This window comes from Pogona vitticeps, chromosome 1 (assembly GCF_051106095.1).
Source record: "Pogona vitticeps strain Pit_001003342236 chromosome 1, PviZW2.1, whole genome shotgun sequence".
In the NCBI taxonomy this organism is placed as follows: Eukaryota; Metazoa; Chordata; class Lepidosauria; order Squamata; family Agamidae; genus Pogona; species Pogona vitticeps.
In genome coordinates, this window is record NC_135783.1 from 47,209,161 (window position 1) to 47,230,179 (window position 21,019).

Sequence of the window (21,019 nt, forward strand, 5' to 3'; positions counted from 1 at the left end):
GAGTTCTCGGTCCACATACTGCTGAAGCCTACCTTGGAGGATTTTGAGCATAACCTTGCTAGCGTGTGAAATGAGTGCAATTGTACGGTAGTTGGAGCATTCTTTGGCACTGCCTTTCTTTGGGATTGGGATGTAGACTGATCTTTTCCAATCCTCTGGCCACTGTTGAGTTTTCCAAACTTGCTGGCATATTGAATGTAGCACCTTAACAGCATCATCTTTCAAGATTTTAAATAGTTCAACTGGAATGCCATCACCTCCACTGGCCTTGTTGTTAGCCAGGCTTTCTAAGGCCCACTTGACTTCGCTCTCCAGGATGTCTGGCTCAACTTAACTCTTACACCTGATGAACACAAACATATTCAAATCATGTATGGCCATTTATAATATTCATACCCATTTTCTGTATGAAAATTACAAGACAATGCTGAAGTTGTGTCAGTGTCAGTGGCCACTTTGAATCCCCTCTGGCCATCAGGCTTCCTCCCCTTTTTCTAGCTCGTGGCATTCAGGCAGTACAGTGTTTACTTTTGGGACGTTGTGTTCAGAGTGATTAAACTGGCCAGCCTCCAAGATAAAGTATGAAATAGGAAAGGAAAGAAGCAGAATTGATACCACAGATCAAATTATGTCCACGAGTGAGAGGTGTAGCTGCCAACTGGCATGTTCAGGTTATTAGTGAACTCCCCACTGCCTTTGGGGAATGAAACTTGAGCAATCTGTATCATGTATTTTTATTTCTGTCCTGGGCTTTTATTCTCTGTCCTGTTGGATTAGGTCAGTTTGTTTGCATAGTTTTGTTCACATCGTTGTTATGGATTGGCTGATATTTACTTAACACTCTGGATATTTGTAATGGTTCCTGTCCAGTTCCTGAAACTAGTATTTATCGCTGTTCATTTCAACATGCTGTGTGCTTCTGTGAGTGTAATTGTGGGGAAAAGCAGCATGAAAATAAATGATGATGACAATATTGATTTTCTAGGAGCACAAGGCAAAAGGGAGTCTCCCTGGAGACTTAAAATTGATATGCCAACTGGAGCATCCTAGTTATTTCATGGTTTGAATATGGGAAGCATAGCAATAGACAGGCTCCTTATCCAGGGAGGAGAACGCCTTAAGCAAGAGAAACAGCTGTCTAAATGTGAACTGAGGTTTTCTTTCCACACAGCAGCAGATGTTGGAAGATGTGGCAAGAACTCTCTGCCTCACAAGCCTAATGCAAGGTCAGGGGACATTTGTAGCAGAAGCCAGAAGGCAAGCCAGTCTGCCCTTTCCACACTTGTCATATCTTCCTTGAAAAGCCTGGCCATTTTGAACTTTGCCCCCTTCCCAACACCAGAAATAAGTGTCACTGACTAACATTAATAGGTACAAAAAAAGCTTACGTGGCTACTCAGCTCCAGCTTCCAAATACTTCAGCCACTTCTTAAGAAACCTGCATTCGGGGTGTGTGTGTGTGTGTGCGTGCGTGTGTGTCTGTGTCTGTGTCTGTGTGAGGAGAAAGGCATGTAACACTATCAGATATTGCTTTGTAAACAAACCCCATCATTCCCAGCTAGCATGCCCGATGCTGGCTACATTGAACATACAGAGGGCACCATGCTAGAAAATGTGCCATAGCGGTTAGGATATTGAACCATGGCTTGGGAGTTCTCAGTGTGGCACAGGGCTGGTCGCTCTCATAGCCCAGCCTACCTCATGGGTTGCGATTAACATGGAAGGAGGAGACCCACTTACACCAGCTTGACTCCACTAGAGGAAAGATAGGACACAAATGTAACAAACAGATCAATAATCTTTAACAAGAAGTACACTTAATCTATGCCCTTTGGAAGGGTGGCACAAAAGTTGCTATCCTTTTAACCAGAGCGTTGTACGTGCATAGATCACTGTTGAGCTCACCAAGAAGTTAACTGCTTGACAGTTAAAATGTAACTCAGTTAACTCTAATGCATTTTGAATGATGCACACAGCCAGCCAGCAAGTGTTCTTAAGTGGTATTAATGTCTCTGAGGCAGATGCAACAGGCTACTTAACAGGCTTTAATTGCTGCTGCTGCTACTGCACTGGAACAACACAACGCTGAAGGAAGCAGAATGACGAAGACAGCCCTGTCTCAGAAAGAGTGTTCCATACTGTATTTTTTAACAGTAAAAAGGTAAGTACATAGATTGCCCTCTCAAATAAAAATTCTACAGTGCTGACTATAGCATCCACCAGGCTTAATCTTGTCTTGTGTGAGATATATGATGATTCTAAAATAATGCTGTACACATTTCCCCCCCAAATAATTACTTTTTGGGACACTGCTTAGTCCAAGCAGGGGATACCCCTCACCTAGCTTTTTGAGGGTAAAGTTCCCTCCTCCGGCCTCACTTGGACCACAAGCCACCAGTGTTCAGGTTTTGTTGTAGGCCTAATTCAGGTTTGCCTACATAGCAGGAAAAAAAAAACAACCTTTGAGTGTAGTCTGCCCTATGTGGTGGTAGTATTTTGCAGTAGCGAAAAAACGCAAACCCCAAAACAAAAACAGATGAGGCTTTCCACAGAACGGTGAGGCACATTACCACTCACCAAAATCTGCAGATGTGCTAAAGAACATGGAAGGTCAACTTTTAAAAAAAAGGTCACATTTCTTTAGTGGTAAATATCTTGGGTCTAGATGCTAGCAGTTGGCAGTGCTAGAACCAGAGTAGGTAAACCCATGTAATGTCTCTTTCTCTCCCCCTTGTTTTTTCTTTCTCCTTCCCTTTGTCTTCTGAATTTTTCATCTATACGGCACTTTGGCCATTCTGCCCATGTCCATACCTGTTATTAAAGGCCAAGATCGAGCACAAAAAGAAGAAGAAAAGAGGAGGAAAGCTGGTAGCCTATGAGAGTATACAGTACATTCCATTCCTTGGATGCATACGAAGGAAGCTTCACCCTGTCCTCTCATTTTGATCCCATCATGAACCACACACATATTTTTAAAGAAAGGACGTGAAGCAATGTGACTTCCCACCTAACTTGAGTACAAATACAGTATTAATATATATGTGCCTAGGAATGCATTACCTGATTTTCTCCCTTAATTTGTATGCCAAGCAAGACAGAGTTCTGCCCATACAGAGAAAGGGCTCCTGTAGAGCTGGACTACACCACCTGGTCATGGTGTGAATGAAGGGTTTTGTTTGTTTGGCTCTCTGACATTGAACTTCCTCAGCTGGGGTTCCCTTTGGGGGCTGGATTGAATAGATGAAATATTAAAAAGAGGTTTAAGCAATTGTTTCACTGAGCTGGGCCTATCTCAACCACTTCTGCCTCTAGAGAGCGAGATAAAAAGTGTAAACAGGTGCAGCAGAACCATGGCCATAAATAGGCAACAGGACTGGGTGATCAAAGTAAGGTTCAGTGGTTGCATGCAGCCTCCTAGGTCCCCCCAATTTTTTTGGGAGGGGAGGCTTTCAGAGGAGAAGGAATGAACTGGCATTTCAGTCTTTCTTTCCAAAGAACTTTCTGAAAACCGACTTGTTCTTCTGACGAATGGAGTCATCTTGGCTTCTCCCACCTAAGGTCTCTTGGATCCCTCTAGGGGTGGTGATGAATGAATGGCAGCGAGGCCTGGGAGTAGGAGCTGCCTGTTCTCCAATGTAAAGAGTGACAGAGTAGCTACTGCCAGCTCCCAGAGATTCTTTGGACACTGACAGAGGGGTGATCTTCTGGTATGTAGCTGAAAAGGAAAAGAGAGAGAGAGAGAGAAGGGGGGGGGAGTACATTTGGAAGATGTTAGATAGGAATATTTGAACAGAAAATGCGCATCAGTCTTCCTTTGATACAGCAAAGTTAGTGTCAGGTCAGGAAATCACTGGTTGCTGGATCAATAAACTTGATGTTTTATGGGAGCCCTTCCTAATCATCCAGGATCCTCTAGATCAATGGTTCCCAAGCTTGGGTAATTCAGATGTTCTTGGACTGAAAGTCCCAGAATCTTGTCACTGGTATGCTGGCTGGGGTTTCTGGGAATTGCAGTCCAAAAACACCTGGGTTATCTAAAGTTTGGAACCACTGCTCTAGATGTATTGGATTATCAGTCCCATCATTCAAACTAGTGTGCTCAATGGCTGTGCATCCTGGAGATGATAGGAGTTACAGCACATCTGATGGGCCCCAGAGTGGGAAAGCTGCTTTTATGCTGTGTGAGCTCTCCTCATCCGACCGTTAAATCAGGGGATTCAGACAGGGCATGATTTTGAACTAAGATGTATGATTTGAACTTATAGTTTATATGGGTCAGACCCCATTTCTGGAATAAGTGAAAGAATAGTTTGTGTCATTTATATCTGCATGATATTCAGATAGGCAACTATATCATTCATATCTGTAAATATGAATGACACATACATATTAGGCTGCCTTGTCCATCAGCATATTTTCCCCTCACCATTGTGTAACTGCTGGCATTCTCCATGCAGCTAGGTGCAATTCAAAATTCTAGCCACTAAATTCCTAAATGTCTTGGTTAAGACAGTTAGGTCCTGGACTGCACCTGCCAAATGTAGCTGTGCTGACTAGAGAATTCTTGGAACTGCAATCTAAAATGTTACTTATTCCTAGCTCTCAGCTGAATTTGGCTCTTTCTAGTTTCTTTGGCTCCCATCCAGTATTGGCTGAAGCACAACATTCCATTTTCCTACCATTCGTAAAGCAGGCATGACCAAGCTGCTTTTCCAAGACTGCCACTGACATTGCTTCTCAGAACAGACATCTTGGGATATATAAGCATGCAAATGCCACACTGGAACAGTTTTACTTCTTTTTATTGGAGGACTGTCTTATAGAAGAATGCATATCTTGGGATCTGAATGACTGGGTGTATTACTTACATCAGTATCAATCACCCTTCACAAGTGGCTTACATTTTTAACACATATCTCTTTAAGTCAGCAGTAACCTGCAACTTCAGATGTTTCTAGGAAAGCCCCAGGATAATCTGTTGTACCACAAAGAAAACAGAGTGTTGTGGCACCTTAAAGAGAAGCTTTTGTGGACTTCAGCTCACTGCATCTGATCAACTAAGGCTACAGTCCACAAAAACTGAGACTAGATAAAACATGTTAGAACATTTAAAAAAATATACATCACAGGCCATAGGACTCTTGTTTGAACCAGAAATGTGAATGTGAATGCCCAAGTGTGTTCCTGACATCTAGTGGTGATGTTAAGCAATATCTTGTCCTTTTAAGAAGAACCTTGACTTCTAGCTGCAACTATGAGGCCAGGCAACAAAAATAGCATCATGATACCATGTTGGTCATAATAGACTACATTTAGTCACAGACGTTTATGCTGTCCCGAATAGAAGGTTATGCATCTGACAGCTAGAAAAGGCTGATATGAACAAATGAAGAAGCTCACAGACCTCTTGGTACAAATGGACAGAAAGGTACGGTGACACAAGTCCCCTCTCCCCAAGCTAGCCTGTAATATATTCTCCTTCACAGTTATGAAGAAAGTACCTGATGTAAAAGAATATGACCGTCTCTTGTTTGTCACCAGACCACAGTCGTCGTCTTCCAGAGAAATGTAACGGTCTTGTGAAGCTGGAGACGCGGTGGTAGAACAATGCCTTAGACTCTGCTCTGTGTTATATGTGGCAGCAGATCTGTGAACATTTCCTAGAAAGAGAGGCAGGATAAATGAAGTGTCTGCTCACAATGGCTGAGCAGACAAGTCTCAAGGAGCTCAGGAAGTATAGAGAAATGAACAAGAGGACAAGATTTCTGTCCTTTGGCTGGGTAGACTGAAGCAATGCTCAGCTGATATATTTTTTAGACTACAACTCCCAAAACACTTGAACCAGCATTCCTGGGAGGTTTGTGCCACTTTTATTGGGGTGTGGCTTGAGTGCCATCTTCATACCAGATCAAAAGGAATCTTCCCAGTAAGTGATCAAACTTCTCTTTTCTGTTTGGTGTGAGTTCTGGCATTCATAGAATCATAGAAAAGTGAAGTTGTAAGGGGCCTACAAGGCCATCAAGTCCAGCCCCCTGCTCAGTGCAGAAATACAATCAAAGCATATCTTTGAAAAGATGTGTGTGTGTGTGTGTGTGTGTGTGTGTGTGTGTGTGTGTGAGAGAGAGAGAGAGAGAGAGAGAGAGAGAGAGAGAGAGAGAGAGAGAGAGAGAGAGAGAGGCTACTTGCTGTAACACCCTCCTATCAGAAGCTGCTTCTGTGGCAGCTAGGACGGGAGATCTCCTCACCTGCTTAAAACTAATGTGTTTGTATCTGCACCCTCACCACATTTTCCCTCTGTTGGACTGGCTCCTGGAGATCACATTGGCTAGGACAGTGGAATGTGAGTTTCTTGGCAAGCAAGTTTAGGCAAAGGGCTCTGTGGCAGAGAAAGATTCCACCACCCTGGCAATCCCCTCCTAGGGAGCCCTAGGGAGCTGAATTGATTAAGAAAGCTGCAACGGGGAAAAGACCTGATACAGGGAATGCACACAAGTGGCATTTTCTTTGGTTGAGGAGATGCTGGGAGCACTTTACTGGCATGGTCCAGGCCAAGGCGATGAGAAAGGTGTTAAAAAGAATCCTCTGGAAGGTCCAAACTCTCAGCCCTCACCTGCTCCCGATGCTGCTGCATCCAGGGGGCCACTCTGAGTATTATAAGGCAACTGCAACCTGACATTTGACCTTGGGAGGACCATAGCCTCTTGGCTCTTGGCTGGAATGGCTGGATGATGGCCCAGGAATTGAGATGCTCCATGGTTGGGAATCACACTGGAAAGAATAAAAGCAGCAGATATGGAACTGTTTCTTTGAATGTCCACTTCAACAAGACTGTGCTGCTAAGCTATGGTAAGTCTTTGTCCTAGATTGTCTCATCCACACAGTTAATACAGCCCATCTGATTCAGAGCCCTGGTTCAGGCTGTCAGGCTATCTATTTAGAACTCAATCTAACAGTATACTGATGGGGACAAGATGGGCTAGATATGGACCCCACGTATTCCGCAACCCACAAGCAAGCTTCTTCCATTAAGAGAAAAGTCTATCAGAAAACTGGAAAGCTACTACACAGAAAAGAATTCTGCTTTGCAGCCAGGGAAGCTGTTATATTGTGGATTAGTGTGGAGAAGAATTAAGTCGTGCAATTTTTAAGTTTAGTGGGGAAAGGGGCCAAATGAGTCAGAAGCAATTTGGCCCTGGGTGCCTTCTATTCACCTTATCCTCCTTGCTGGAGCCCCTTCCTAAAAAGGGTTCCCTCCACTCCAAGAGTAATTCTGTGCAGCTAAGAAAATTCAACAGATCACATGTTAATAGGATTTGGCCACACAGATAAGGAGTGGGTGGGGAATTGTCATGAAAGGCAGAGACAAGAGCAAATCAAATAGAAAGGAAAAATAGTGATGGGCCCTAAATATGGCAACTGATTATTCAAACTGGTGTTAAGCTGCTTCTTTCCAAAATTTATTCTAGGAAGAGAGGAACAAGCAGTATTTTGCAAATCAACATTTAAAAGGCTACCTAAGCTATTCTCCATGGTTTTTGTCTAGATTCCAAAGTTGCAGAACTTGATATTTGCCAGAATGACACTGAATGGTTTATATGAAGATGTACTTGTGACTAGGGCAAGTGTCAGTGAGGACCTCCATGGGCCCCAACAATTCCAGTCTTGCTCTCAACTAATCCATCAGTAGCCAAGCTTCACTTTTAGTACTTACCTAACCACAGAGGTCATTCCCTGAGCAGTCTGGGAAACTGATTGGAAATAATCCACTTCAGGTAAACCTTGAAGCACAGGAGAGCAGCCACTGAGAGACAGGGTTTTAACAGCAGGTGCAAAATACCTTTCATGTGCAAAGAGCTCTCTCTACCCAAACAAATTGTAAGATTTCACACATTGCAGTGCAACAGTCCTGATCCTGCAGTCAGATCTACCCTCTTGTGATCCCCTCTGATTCACTCAACTAAATGCTACATGCATTCTTTTATTACTGTTTTTAATTATTAGGTGTATACTAAAAAATAGAGAAGTTACTTACCTGTAACTATGGTTCTTCATGTGTTCCTCTGTGAATCCACACAAATGGGTTATTCTGCGCCTGTGCAGGAACACTCAGAAGTTTCTAGAGCTTAAAGACTTGTGATTAGTGGGACGTTCCCCCAGTGGAGTGCATGCTCCGCCTGCCTGAAGTCCCCACAGTTCCCAAAAAGTCTGCCACTGTCAGAAAATTTAGAACAAGATGACAAAGTAATGGACAGAGGGGAGGATGGGTGGGATGTGTGGATTCACAAAAAACCACCTGAAGAACCATGGTAGTCTGCTGGAAGGTGAGACCGGGCAGGCTCTGGGAGGTAGTAAATTTCACGATATGAAGGATCTTGCAAATCAGGTGAAATATGATGTCTCTTTGAAGCGCGTTTGCGCGGAGGAGACTGGTGTCAAGAAGACTCTGAGTTGGAGAATTGAACCAAAGTTGCCCACCCTGAAGATGCAGAGCTAGAATGGGCTGAGGCCGGGCTGGAAGGAACGTCAGCCACTGAATGGTCAATACTGGGCGAGAGGGTCATTACTGAAAATTAAACCTAGCCAGGATCTTCCACCTCCAACAAAGAGTCTGGAACCTCTCTCGAAGACTCTTCTAGAATGGGCGATGGGAGGTCTGGTGGTGGCTGAGGTAATTGTGTAGGCTTAGACAATTTCTTCGTCTTTTTCAATGCACCCTTATCCTTTTTCTTTTTAGGAGATTGGCCACAAGCTTGTGTTGAGGAGGACTTCGGTGCCGATGTCAACTTCAACCTCTAAGGTTTAGGCTGGTCCCTTGGTTTGAGAGATGTCAGACTCGACACAGATTGAGGCAATTCCTGCCTAGGGACAGGAGTCAAGGTAGGCTTCATGGGGACAGGTGGTGGTTGGAGGGATTTCTCCCACAAAAATGAATGTAAACATTGGAGATGAAGCTTGAGGGCAAGTTTAGAGAGGGTTTTGCACTCAGGGCAAGACTGGGTTTGATGCTCTTCCCCCAAACAAAAAAGGCAGCAGTCATGGCCATCTGCAAATGGGATTTTATTTGCACAGGACACGCACCGCTTAAAAAGACCTGGGGGACCTATAAAAGAAATAGTGGGAGAAAAAAGGGCCGCGAAGGGGGGGAAAGGGGGAAACGAAAGAAAAAGAAACCACAGGGAGAAATGAAATGAAGAGAAATATCTCACAGGGAAATGTCCAAAATAATTAAGGTGAAAAAGCCTAAAAAGGCACGAGAGAAAAATTGCAAAAGAGATCAAAGTTGCTCTAGATGTTGAGATAGGTCTGACCTAAATGGCAGCTAAAAGGAACTGAGGAGACTTCAAGCAGGTGGAGCATGCTTTCCATGGAGGAACGTTCCACTAATCACGTCTTTAAGCTCTAGAAACTTCCAAGAGATCCTGCACAGGCATAGAATAACCCATTTGTGTGCATTCACAGAGACCACAAAGAAGAAATGTATTGTGTAGTTCATAGGTACAACATTCCCCCCCACTTTTACACATAAGACCAGGAGACATATGATATGAATCCTTCAAGTTAAACTGGAATCTGAGTCAAAATCTCCCATGTGCAAGTCCAAACTTTCCACCACCACCACCACCACCACCATATATCTCAAGAATGGGGAGCATGTGGATCTCCAGATGTTGTTAATCACCCCTAAGAGATTATCAGTTTCAATCCAACAACATCTGGAGATCTGCAAGTTGCCCACTCAGGCATACAGCAAAAACAAACAAACAAAACCACTCCTTCTGACCCTCTACTATGATGCAATCACAAGGAGACCTATTGTGGGAGAAGGTTAAATGTCACAGTCTAGATATATGAAGACCTCCAGATGTTTTTTGTCCCTGATGGATAGTTGTCTCTTCCTACTTTGGGCCTTCCTACTCCTTGCACAGTTGCTCTCCTTAACAATAGTCTTACCTGAGTTCTGCTGCAGTTTGATAACCCACTCTTTCCTGAGTGGCTCAGTCGGTGCTCTGAGGAGGTATTTGGAGCCATCCTTCAATCTGGATGTCAAAAGGAAATCGGCAAAATTACCATGTTGATGTACTAAATATGATGCCAACACAAGCTTCAGATGTCCATTTGGAAGCTAAAAGGAGGAGTCCTCCAAGCATTAAGAGTTATGTTTTTTTCAAGGCATGACATTTCACTGTTCCTCTTCTTCATAAACCCAGTATGCTAAAGTTACCCACAACCGTTAGAAAAACTTGTAATAGTACTTGCAGCAACAGCAATCCTTACACAGCATTTATTAGTGCTTTCAAGTGTTCAAAGCACTATGTACACATTAACTTGTATGGAAGTGGAAAACAGGCTACTCACTGTAGTGTGAAACAGTTGTTCTTTTTGGTATACTCTTTGTCTAGGGCGCAGACAGCTCCAGACAGGTTCAGTGGCAAGGCCACAGCAGAGCTCTGCTGTGCAAAGGAAAGCAAATTGTAATGTCCTTGGAGTTCGAAAGTTACTGGCCAGGACACAGAACAGCATTTTCATTATAACATCTGTCCCTCTGGCCTGGAACATGGCACCAATGCTGAAGTTATTGTTATTCAAGTAGTAAACTAGGCACCGGTTTTAGCAACAATAAAAAGCAGGCCATCAAAGGCACAGCCACTAAGGTCTGAAAGTAGGAAGATCACATCCATGTGCTCGGAAGATTACATGGTACTGCTGCAGAAAAGTAATCACTGGAGTATATTATTCTGTATTTCTTGGTTTAATTTATTACAACATAACACTGCAGGATTCTATCAGTGGTAGTTGCAAATTGTTTCTATTGACTGCTTTATGACTGTATTTTTTGCATTCTTGTTCAAGTTCTTAGTTGGTGGAGAATAAATACATTGATAAATAAATAAATGAAATATATGAGTGAGTGAGTACTCAGTGCTTTCGTGCATACACAGGGTACATATTTGGATATAGGATTATCCAACACTGGGTCTAGTTTTAACACTGCAGAATATAAAAATACATGAACTGGAAGCAATTTAAAATTGGCACAGGAGAGGAGTGCTTCCACCAACTGGGATAGTCCTTGCCCATTACTTATTTCTACCATATGCTGTGTTTCACTAGGTACTAGTACCTTGAGTGTGTCCTTCTTGTCCTGGTAAAAACACAAAGTTTGTCTCATCAGTACAGTATGGAAGGTGTTCCAGGAGCGGCAGTTTGCCTAGCAGAACAGGAGCAAAAGGTCAGCTTTGTGGTAGGTGAAAGTTAGGACTGTCTCCAAGTCTATTTGCTAAGCTACATGGATATGAAGTCTCCCTTCCCCTGTTCTTATTTCTCAAAGAAAGCCTTTCTCTGGAGGCGAACAGAGGAAGTCACCATTCAAGAATTTGCTCTAGCTCTTCTAAGCAGGAGGGTGTGCATTAGTGTGAAATAAAAAATCACATTCATTTTCTCTTACCTCCCCCATATCTTCATACTAAAATGTTGGGCTGTGCAGATCATTTGTCTTTCCTATCTGCAGCAGAACAGTGGCAAAGGTAAAATCTACAGTGTTTCGACAGTTGGAAAAGCTGTTAGTCATCACCACTACATATCCTGTGGTGATGCAGGCATAGATGTGGCTTGATATTCTGAAAAAAAAGCAGTGATAGGCCTGGGCTTTTGCTTCCTCTCTTTTCTCCTTGCATGGCAAGCTCTTGCTTCTCCCCATTCTTGTTCTGGGGTAAACTATGAGCCATGGTCAGGCTTTACACCTGAAATTGTGATCTACATGGCTGGAAGGGACTGGGGATATTTATTAAGCCCCTTTCTTTATAATCCAGAAGTCACTTGGACCATTGCACAATTGATGATGATGGTGAAGAAGCATGTTGATTAGAAGAGGAACTTGCAGGCACATCCTCTCAGAGGTCCTGAGATTAGCAAACCTGATAAGGCAGGAGTCCTCTGCAGATCTTTATGCTGAATGTGGAAAGCCTAAGTCAGTGGTCCCCAACCTTTTTTGAACCACGGACTGGTTGGGGGGGATGGAGTCCATGCGTGGGGGGCATAAATTGCTGGCTAGGAACAACTGAATGTTATCCTGCTTGCATTAACAAAGCATCGGGATTTCAGTCATCATGTCACTTCTTCTCAGTTGACAACTCTATGGCTTGCCACTTGCTAGAATCAGATTCCAGTTTGATGTTACTGATTATTAGAGAGAAGAAGCTAACAGACTAAACTTGACCAGGAAGTGGTCTGACCATGACAATGGGGTCACAATCAGCCCCTCCACATCCAAACCACCATCTTCCAGTCCCGTTGAGAAAACCAGGTCCAAAGTATGGCCCTTCTCATGCGTTGGGCTGATGACACATTGAGACAGCCCCATGAATTCTGATGAATTGTCTCATTGACAAGCATAACAAAGCCCAGATGAAGAGATATGCTATTAGATATATACGGGACGCACATGGTCAACTTCATCACATCAGTCAGCTCTGACCATACCTTTTTGCCACCTGGCTGTAATAGATGCTTCCTCTCCAGAGTTCCCTCCATCATCTGAAGCTCCAGTTTACTAGGAAGAACCTGGAAACAGACAGAAGAAATGTTGAAGAAATCAAGCAGCCTAAAAACAACAATAGCTTCAGGTAATGCAGTTCCAGTTATAAAGATATTTTACCACTACATTAAACAAAACTGAACAAAATGGAGTGAAATTATTTCCCCTAAACACATTTTCATCTGTACTATCCCTAATCACTATCCCTAGCCAATAATATGCTTTTGTTCAGATGTAGTAAGTGTTTGCATCTGATGCCTGACGAAAAATGTTGAACAGCCTACTTTTTTTAACTTCTTACTGACATAGCAAGTAGAGCTGCTTTTAAGCCATGTGTGCTTGTGTGATGATGTTCAGTAGCTTTCCAATTCACCACTTCTTAGGAAAGCCACATATTATAGTCTGATTTTAGAAAAGCAGTTGTGTAAGGTTGTGTGAATGTTGACTGCCTGTGCTATCCCTATCCCAGTCAATTCAGAAGCCACACTGATGCCGCTAAAAGAGCAGTTGGCCTTTTATATGTTGTTGGACTGCAACGCGCAGCACCCCTGATGTTGAGTTTCAGTTCCTTGTTGTAACTTCAGTTCCGAATCCAAGTCACATAGGCTTGGATCTTTGAACAGTAGTTCAAAAGCATTGGGAAGGGTATAGGTACCTGATTTGGAAGTTTTTACATAAGCTAGCAGAAGATCTATGCCTATTGTCCTTTTCCCCCCATAGGGATGTGAAAAAGAACAGTAAAATGTTGACCCTCAAGCAAGAAAATCCAGCGGGCACTAATACTCTCACACCCACCTCTGTACTAACAGCCAATGGCTCTTACCTTGCCAACATTTTTGCTCCCTTCTTGGAGTTTTTGCTGGTCTACTGGACATATGCTCTGTAGAGGACTCATGGGTGAAGCCTCAGGCCTCTCAGGTGGCTCCTGGCAAGAAGGCACAGATGCCCAGCACTCGTTTGGGCTGTTCTTCATGGGATGTCCATCACTGGTCTCTTTCTCTCCTTCCAAACTCTGAAGCACTTGGGCAGGGAATGGAAGCTTGAACTTGGCTACTAACATATTATCTGCTGATGCTAGAATAGGTTTTCCACCAGAGTAGGCTGGGCCTTGAACCTTCTCCACATTTTTCTCTGAGTCACCATGGCCACTTAAACTTCTCTTGTTCTTCTCCACATTACTCCATATGGCCTGTAGCTCTTCTTCTTCCTCCTCAAACACCTCACGGGCAGGGTGACAAATTTTTACCACATCTTGCAACCTTAGTTCCTCTGAAGTCAAGGCAATTTCTGAGGGTGCTGGAATGCCTTTCTGGGGGGCTAATTCACATTCCAACACAGATGACTTGGGTGGGCATTTGCGCCCCAGATGTACTGATGAGGGATGGAATTTTATGACATTTTCTACAGAACATTTGCTACTTTCTATCTCTGGTGACTCATTCACAGAAATGCCCGTCCTCAATGTGTGGGAAGTGGCACCAGCATTACTTGTATGTTCGGCAGGGGAAGGCTTCAACTTCACCCTGGATGCCTCCTTCACTTTGGCCTTACTGTCAGCTGGATTTTTTGCCAGTTCCCCATTGGAACTGCCAGTTGAATCTAACGAAGCAGCTAGCTTGTCCCATTCCCAGCCTATCTGCTCATGCAGCGCACTGATACGGGAGAGTCGGTTCTGCTTGAAATCCACAAAATCATCACTGGAGCCACTCTGACTCCTGGGACTTTGCTTGTCTTCTCCATAAGCAGCAACAAAGAAAGTCTTCTGCATGCCATGGCTTTGGTTGAAACTCACCTCATCAAATGATGCACCTCCTTTCCTCTTTGCATTTGCATCCCCAGCCCTGATGGGTCCTTGGGGCATTACTGGCACCACTCCTTGTATTCCCTTTTGCAAGGTGGCCTCTTGGATGTTTGTCCCACTTGTGCTCACTTGAGCAGGATAGCTAAATCCCCTTCTTTTGGCTATCCCCTCTTTGGCTACCTTGATGGCATCACGGACATCCCTGAGGGCAGTAGGGTCCTTGGGGAGCTCCAGGCTGAGGACAGAGCCCAGAGAGAGATGCTGGCATGTGTTCATCTTCTCAGTCAAGGACTGGGGGCCACTGAAATGTTGACTCCTTCTCAGGTCAATGCATTGCCCTGTTCTTTCTCCCACTGAGTCACATTCAGTGTCAATAATCTGCATCAATGGGTTCTTCACATAGTCCATCAGCTCTCCCGCTGGTGGCGAGTATGGGCCTCCCAAACCTTGTGTCCTCCTGACATATTTAGGGGGCCAGGTGCTACTGGTACTGCTGTGCTTCTCTTTTTGCCCAGATTGCAGATCCTTTTGTTCTGTTTCCATGATCCCTTGCAAGGTGAGCAGCTGGACATCCCTTATCTTCCCTTTGGTTTTTCTCTTCAGGCTCTGCAGGAAGCAACTGGAGCTGGTCTTGGGCAAAGTGTGGAAGGCTGCAGGACCCCATTCAGGACTGGGAATGGGGGAGTAATGAGCTCCAGGAGGCATTCGCTTTGCATGTTGTAGCATGGAAATCGAACTTCCGCAGGGTAAACATCTATGCTTATCGCCCTCCTTCTCCTTCACCTGCAAATAGGTGCTCACCTGCAAACAAGGGGAAGGCACAATAAGATGTACCATTAGCTAGAACCTGATAAAATTACAACAACTATTGCAGCTCCCAGATTCCCTCAACCAACATGGCCAATCTGGTGCTGCCTTCAACTGAAAAAGATAGATTACTAGGCTTTGACCATGCTGGCTGGGAGATTCTGGAAGTGGTAGTTCAAAAAAGCAACTTTCCCAGACATTATGTTTTCCATGACTACACAAGATCATGGGGCCAAATCTACCTATTCTGGATGACATGGCAGCAAACATGGGGTCACACAGCTATCGTTTTATAGACATGCATGGGCACATGCTTTTTTCTGCTTGCTCATTACAGAAAGCCCCCTTCATGCTTCACAGCAGCCAACAGGGAGGGCAATCCATAGCAGGTTAAAGGAAATTCAGATCAGCTGGATTCTAAGAGTGACTACCCCAGTTTTGGATTATTGTCATTCTGTTTTATTGTTTTGAGATGACCGAGCTTTGCAGGAAGAGGAAAATCAGCAACCCGAAAACTGCAGAAATGCTGCTGAGCACACAACACACTTCAAACTGAGTGATGTTCCTGGCAAGGAGGCTAAGAACTTGGCAAGAGCCCAGCACAAAGATCATTGTACTGATTGTTGATACAAGCTGTGTTGTACAGTACAGGTGAATTCAGGGCCTATTCAAAGATGCAAAAATACAGTGATGCTTCGCTAGACAGTTACCCCGCATGACAGTTTTTTCGCTAGACATTGGCTTTTTGCGATCGCTATAGCGATTCGCAAAACAGTGATTCCTATGGGGGAATTTCACTGGACAACGTTTGGTTCCTGCTTCGCAAACTGATTTTCACTAGACAACGATTTTGACAGCTCCCTCCATGCTTGTAAACTGGTGTTTTCGGGACTGAGGCTTCGCAAGACAGCAATTTAAACAGCTGATCGGTGATTCGCTTTCTTATGGCCGATCTTCGCTAGACAATGACGATTCTTCCCCATTGGAATGCATTAAGCAGGTCTCAATGCGTTCCAATGGGGAAATGCTTTTCGCTAGACAATGATTTCGCTAAACAGCGATTTCAGTGGAACGGATTATCATCATCTAGCGAGGCACCACTGTAGTTCAGAACCACAGATAAGGATTTTATTTTTATTTATTTTATCTAAAAAGCACAACTTCCAAAATACTCCCAATAGCATGGCCACAGTCAGTGATCTATCATGGCTGTGACCATGCTGCCAGAGGTATTCTGGGAAATGTGGTTTAAACATTATTTCTTTTCCTCACCTCTATCCAGTCCTGTATACCTTCAGACTATGGGGGTGAGGTTGTGGAGTGCATTCTGAATGCAGTGTTATGTTAAAAAGAAGTATCCTACCCAGAAAGATAGAATAACAGGAAATAGTCTAGGCTAAAACTTATCACAGATTCACAGAATAATTGAATTAGAAGGGGCCTATAAGGCCATGGAGTCCAAGCCCCTGCTAAGTGCAAGAATCCAAATCAGAGTAGATCTGACAGATGGTTGTCTAACTTTCTTTTGAATGTTTCCAGTGTTGGAGCATTCACCACCTTCAGAGGTAATTGGTTCCATTGTCTTACTGCTCTAGCAGTTAAGACGTTTTCTTGAAATTCAGCCTAAATCTGGCTTCCTATAACTTGAGCCCATTATTATAGGCCCTGTATTCTGGGATGATTGACAAAACATCCTTCCCCTCCTCTGTACTATTATCTTTCAAGTATTTGAAAAGTGCTGTCCTATCTCCCCTCAGTATTTGTTTCCCAAGGCTAAACATGCCCAATTCTTTCAGCCTTTCCTCACTGGGCTTAGTTACAGTTCCCTGATCATCTTTGCTGTCCTCCTCTCAACATGTTCCAGTTTTTTGGCATCCTACTTAAAGTGCAGTGTCTGGAACAGGATGCAGTACTCTAGATGAGGTCTAATCATTGCCTTGATGCACCATGAACACATTAGCAATCAGGTCTCATAATAATAACATGGATCAATCTTCTGCAACAGTTGCAAGAGAAGCCCAGAAGGTCAATGCCATCATTGCTGTGCAATCTGGGCCAACACTGCCTTTTGCAATTGGCAGGTGTGGGACTTATTTCCCATCCACCTGGTGCCTCATTCTGTAGTGACAACAGCTTACAAACTCCAAATTCTTTTCCCTCCAGCCAGTTGCTTCCGTGCCAAACTGTCTTTCAATGCCCTTTTGAAAATTCAGATTTGTTAATCAGAGAGTAGTTATAAGGAGTCCCATGCTAGCAAATAGATGCATTGCTCATCTTTCTGCTCCCTATTTATCTCATCCTCAAACCATTACCCAACAATAAAATTCTTGGGGGGGATTTAAAGAGATTGCTAGAACGAAAGAAGGGAGTTGAAACAGCACCCTTGTAGCCAACTAGTTTAGTCCTGTCCTCTGGCAAGTCCTGTAGTTGCTTAGCAGTGGTATGTGCATCCTTGTGTTGCAAAGGACCATTCCCTATCCCTCTGGTACTGGGTTAGAGCCTGTGTTTACCAATCTAATCCTGCAGTTTTCTAGTGGGTATATGGAACCCTTGGAAACAATATAGAGAAAACCTCTGGATAATTCACAGAACAATGATTTTGCCAGTGATATCTCCTCAAGAGCAAGTTGCAATGCATACAGAACCTGTGTTTGTCCTCCTACACTGCAGCTGTGGAGAAGAGATCAAAAGATATGCATTTCCTCAAAACCCCAAGAAACTGACGTGTGCAGTAGATAAAGGAGCTGCCTTTGGAGTGAGGCCATGATGGGTTAGTCAAGGAGTCCCTTGCACCATGCAGCTGCTCTGTCTCACATGCACTCCACTGCACCCTTGCAGCAAGTTTACCTCTTTGCCATGCTGGCGTGGTGGCCTTTTCTTTCTCTTTAAACTACTCAAAGTATTTCCTAAAAACCCCTGGCAACGTTTCCAAAAAGTTTTACAGGCTGAGGATTTAATTTCAGGGAGCTGGATTTTAGGAGAGAAAGAAACAAAAGAGAAGTGTGAAGGGGAAGGGGGAAAAGAAAGGATGTGTGGGAGGAAGGTCTCTTGACCCACCAAGAAGATAAACCAGCTAGAAGTACACATGGCAGCTACTGTTTACCTAAGAAGCAAAAAGCAGCAAGGCTTCTGGTTCCTTTGATCCATTAGCACCTTACTGGTGAGGTCGGAACGTCCAAAATTCTTTATTGGTCACCTCTAGGCAAGAAGCTTGGTGCTTTGTGCCCTATACCCCACTTCTCTCCTGTGTGAACACTATGAAATCCTTGGCCTCCCTCTAACACAGGGACAGGCAATTTGTGGTTTTCCCGGTAGGACTGGGCTGCAAGCCCCCTCATTTGTCACAATTAATTGTGCTAGCTAAGGCGGATGTGAGCTATAATTCAGTGACATCTGAAGGCCCACAAGTGCCCCACAACTCTTTCAGATAAACATGCCTCCCAATGCTCTGCAGTGTGTGTGCAAAACTCTTGGTGCTTCAAAATATTACCAGATGCCAGCTCCCATTACTCATAGCCAGAATGCCCAATGGTTGCATATGATGGGACAACATCCAAAGGACTACAGTCTCATCATTCTCCCTCTAGGGAAACCTAGTCATTGTTGCAGTTACTAAGCACCTGTACCAGTGCCATGTACTTTACCTTGTGCAAGGTCTCCTGTCCCATTGGCAGTGATGCCCTAGCCTGGCTGCCTGTAGCTTCCTTCTCCTCTTTCTTCCCAATGCTCAAGATCAAGTTCACTGTGTTGCCCAGGCTGCCAGGACCTGGCTGTGGTACCAACATCACTGGGGTCTCTGAAGGCTCTAGAACCAAAGTTTCCTTAGGGATGTCCGTCTCAAAAGGCATGGAATTTTCAGAATCTTTGAAGCTTTGCTTCTGCAGTGGAAAAACATCTAAGACAGACAGGATGGCAGTGGAGACAGATTTCTTTTCTTGGTCCTGGTGCTTTGCTGGAGAACCATTCTGAACCAAGCCTAAAATAAGTGGAGGCCCTTCAGACCCAGGGGAGCCAAGGGTACCCTCCGCCTTAGGCACCGTAGTTTCAGGGGTTACTTTAATCTGTAGAGGAATAAATTACATTAAATGACAGAGCTATGGTAATCACAGCCAGTGTCCCAGGAATCTAGACTTGCCACCTTTAAAAAAAAAAGCAGGGACCTCCCCTTTCCTGAGGTGTACTCACAAAACTGAAAGACTATCCACATTAATATGTGTGATGCACCCAGCTGCTCTGCCAGTGCTTATTACTTGACTGCATAAATGCTAACTTTGCCACCTTTTTTACTGGCCCCCATCCCTTGCATATATGCTAGTCACCTGTCCCTCAGAAAACAAGTGAAGCTGAGGAAAGCAAAAGCAGCAGCCAGGTAGCCAACCTGGAGTGAGTAGACCTGCTTGCCCTCTTGGTGGCTTTTAATGCCATCAACCGTGGCAGCCTTCTGATCTTCCTGTATCGGATGGGACTTGGGGAAACTATTTTATGGTGGCTCTTGTCTTTTCTAGAAGGAATGAGCGGAGAAGCTGGTGTTTGGGGGCTTCTGCTCAATTCCATGATTATTGGCCTTTGGAGTCTCTCAGGAGTCTGTCTCGTTCCCCATGCTATTTCCATACACATGAAACTTCTGATACAGGTCTGCAGAGTTTTAGGATATAATGTCACCAATGTATGGATGAAACCCAATCATACCCTTTCTTTCTATTTAAATCCAAGGAAACTGTTCTGGTCCTGAATCTGTGTGTGATGTCACTAATAGTCTGGATGAGGGCAAACCGACTGAAGCTTATCCAGTCAAAAGGCGGATCAGGCAATAGCGATCCAAACTACACCGAGTGGGGTTATCGTCACCTTCAAGACTCAGGTCTACAGTTTGGGTCTATGTCCAGATGTTGCCCAAACCAAACTGTGCCAGAGGTAAATTTTGTTATTAATCTGCCAGCTGTATCTGTTTCTGAAAATACTGGCTGAAATCCTATAGTAAGTCAGAATTAGAGTTGGCCTATTGAATCTGTGGAACTTACAGAGGAGGTAACTCACCAAATCCCCATTGATTCAGTGGCCTACTCTAGTTGTGACGTACAACTGGACTTCAGCAAATGGATTCATTCAAAGAGACACAAGACTTCGTTTCAGTGCATTTAGATTATTTTAATGTGCCCCACACAGAGCCACCTATGAAAAGTACTTGGAAACTTCAACAAGTCCAGAATGCTGAACTGACGAGTGACTCCAGAAAATCACTTATTATATAAAATAACCCCCTTATTACAACAACCCTGTACAAGAGACTACAGGTCTATTCAGACCTAATTCAAAGTACTGGTTATGTACTGTAGAGCCCTACATAACACGGGGTCAGGCTATTTGAAAGATTGCATTCTTACACAATGAGTGGTGTCAAGTTTGTACTAAGGTAAAGGTAAAGGTAAAGGTTCCCCTTGACAATTTTTATCCAGTTGTGTTCGACTCTAGGGGGTGGTGCTCATCCCCGTTTCCAAGCCATAGAGCCAGCATTTTGTCTGAAGACAATCTTCCGTGGTCACATGGCCAGTGCGACTTAGACATGGAACGCTGTTACCTTCCCACTGAGGTGGTCCCTATTGATCTACTTGCATTTGCATGCTTTTGAACTGCTAGGTTGGTGGGAGCTGGGACAAGCGACAGGTGCTCACTCCGTTGCGTGGATTCGATCTTACAACTGCAGGTCTTCTGCGGTTTAGCCCACAGCGCCACTACGTCCCAAGTTTGTACTAGCTACCCCACAAACAATAATATAATAATATAATATCTTTGAATTGCAGAGCTGGATCCCTATGGATCATCGAGTCCACCCGTCTCAAGGAGGCACAATGGAGAACTGAACTTCCAACCTCTGA

At 44.1% G+C, this 21,019-nt stretch overlaps 1 protein-coding gene across 9 annotated transcripts in view; it reads right to left on the bottom strand.

Moving 5' to 3' along the window:
- Positions 1-1,780: 1,780 nt before the first annotated feature.
- LOC110074663 (uncharacterized) overlaps positions 1,781-21,019 on the bottom strand; it is a 57,686-nt gene continuing 38,447 nt past the window's right edge. For 5 of the 9 annotated variants that reach the window (XM_078383046.1, XM_072991799.2, XM_072991817.2 and 2 more), the window contains 11 exons: positions 18,788-19,204; positions 17,991-18,110; positions 13,359-15,137; positions 12,481-12,561; positions 11,123-11,209; positions 10,357-10,451; positions 9,952-10,037; positions 7,712-7,778; positions 6,611-6,768; positions 5,502-5,660; positions 1,781-3,715 (listed from right to left, as the gene is read on the bottom strand). In XM_078383046.1, the coding sequence (XP_078239172.1) occupies positions 3,477-3,715; positions 5,502-5,660; positions 6,611-6,768; positions 7,712-7,778; positions 9,952-10,037; positions 10,357-10,451; positions 11,123-11,209; positions 12,481-12,561; positions 13,359-15,137; positions 17,991-18,110; positions 18,788-19,204 (3,288 nt within the window). In that variant the 3' untranslated portion in view covers positions 1,781-3,476. The remainder of the gene's footprint in view (positions 3,716-5,501; positions 5,661-6,610; positions 6,769-7,711; positions 7,779-9,951; positions 10,038-10,356; positions 10,452-11,122; positions 11,210-12,480; positions 12,562-13,358; positions 15,138-17,990; positions 18,111-18,787; positions 19,205-21,019) is intronic. The other 4 variants (XM_078383048.1, XM_072991822.2, XM_072991806.2 and 1 more) reach the window with 3 other exon arrangements.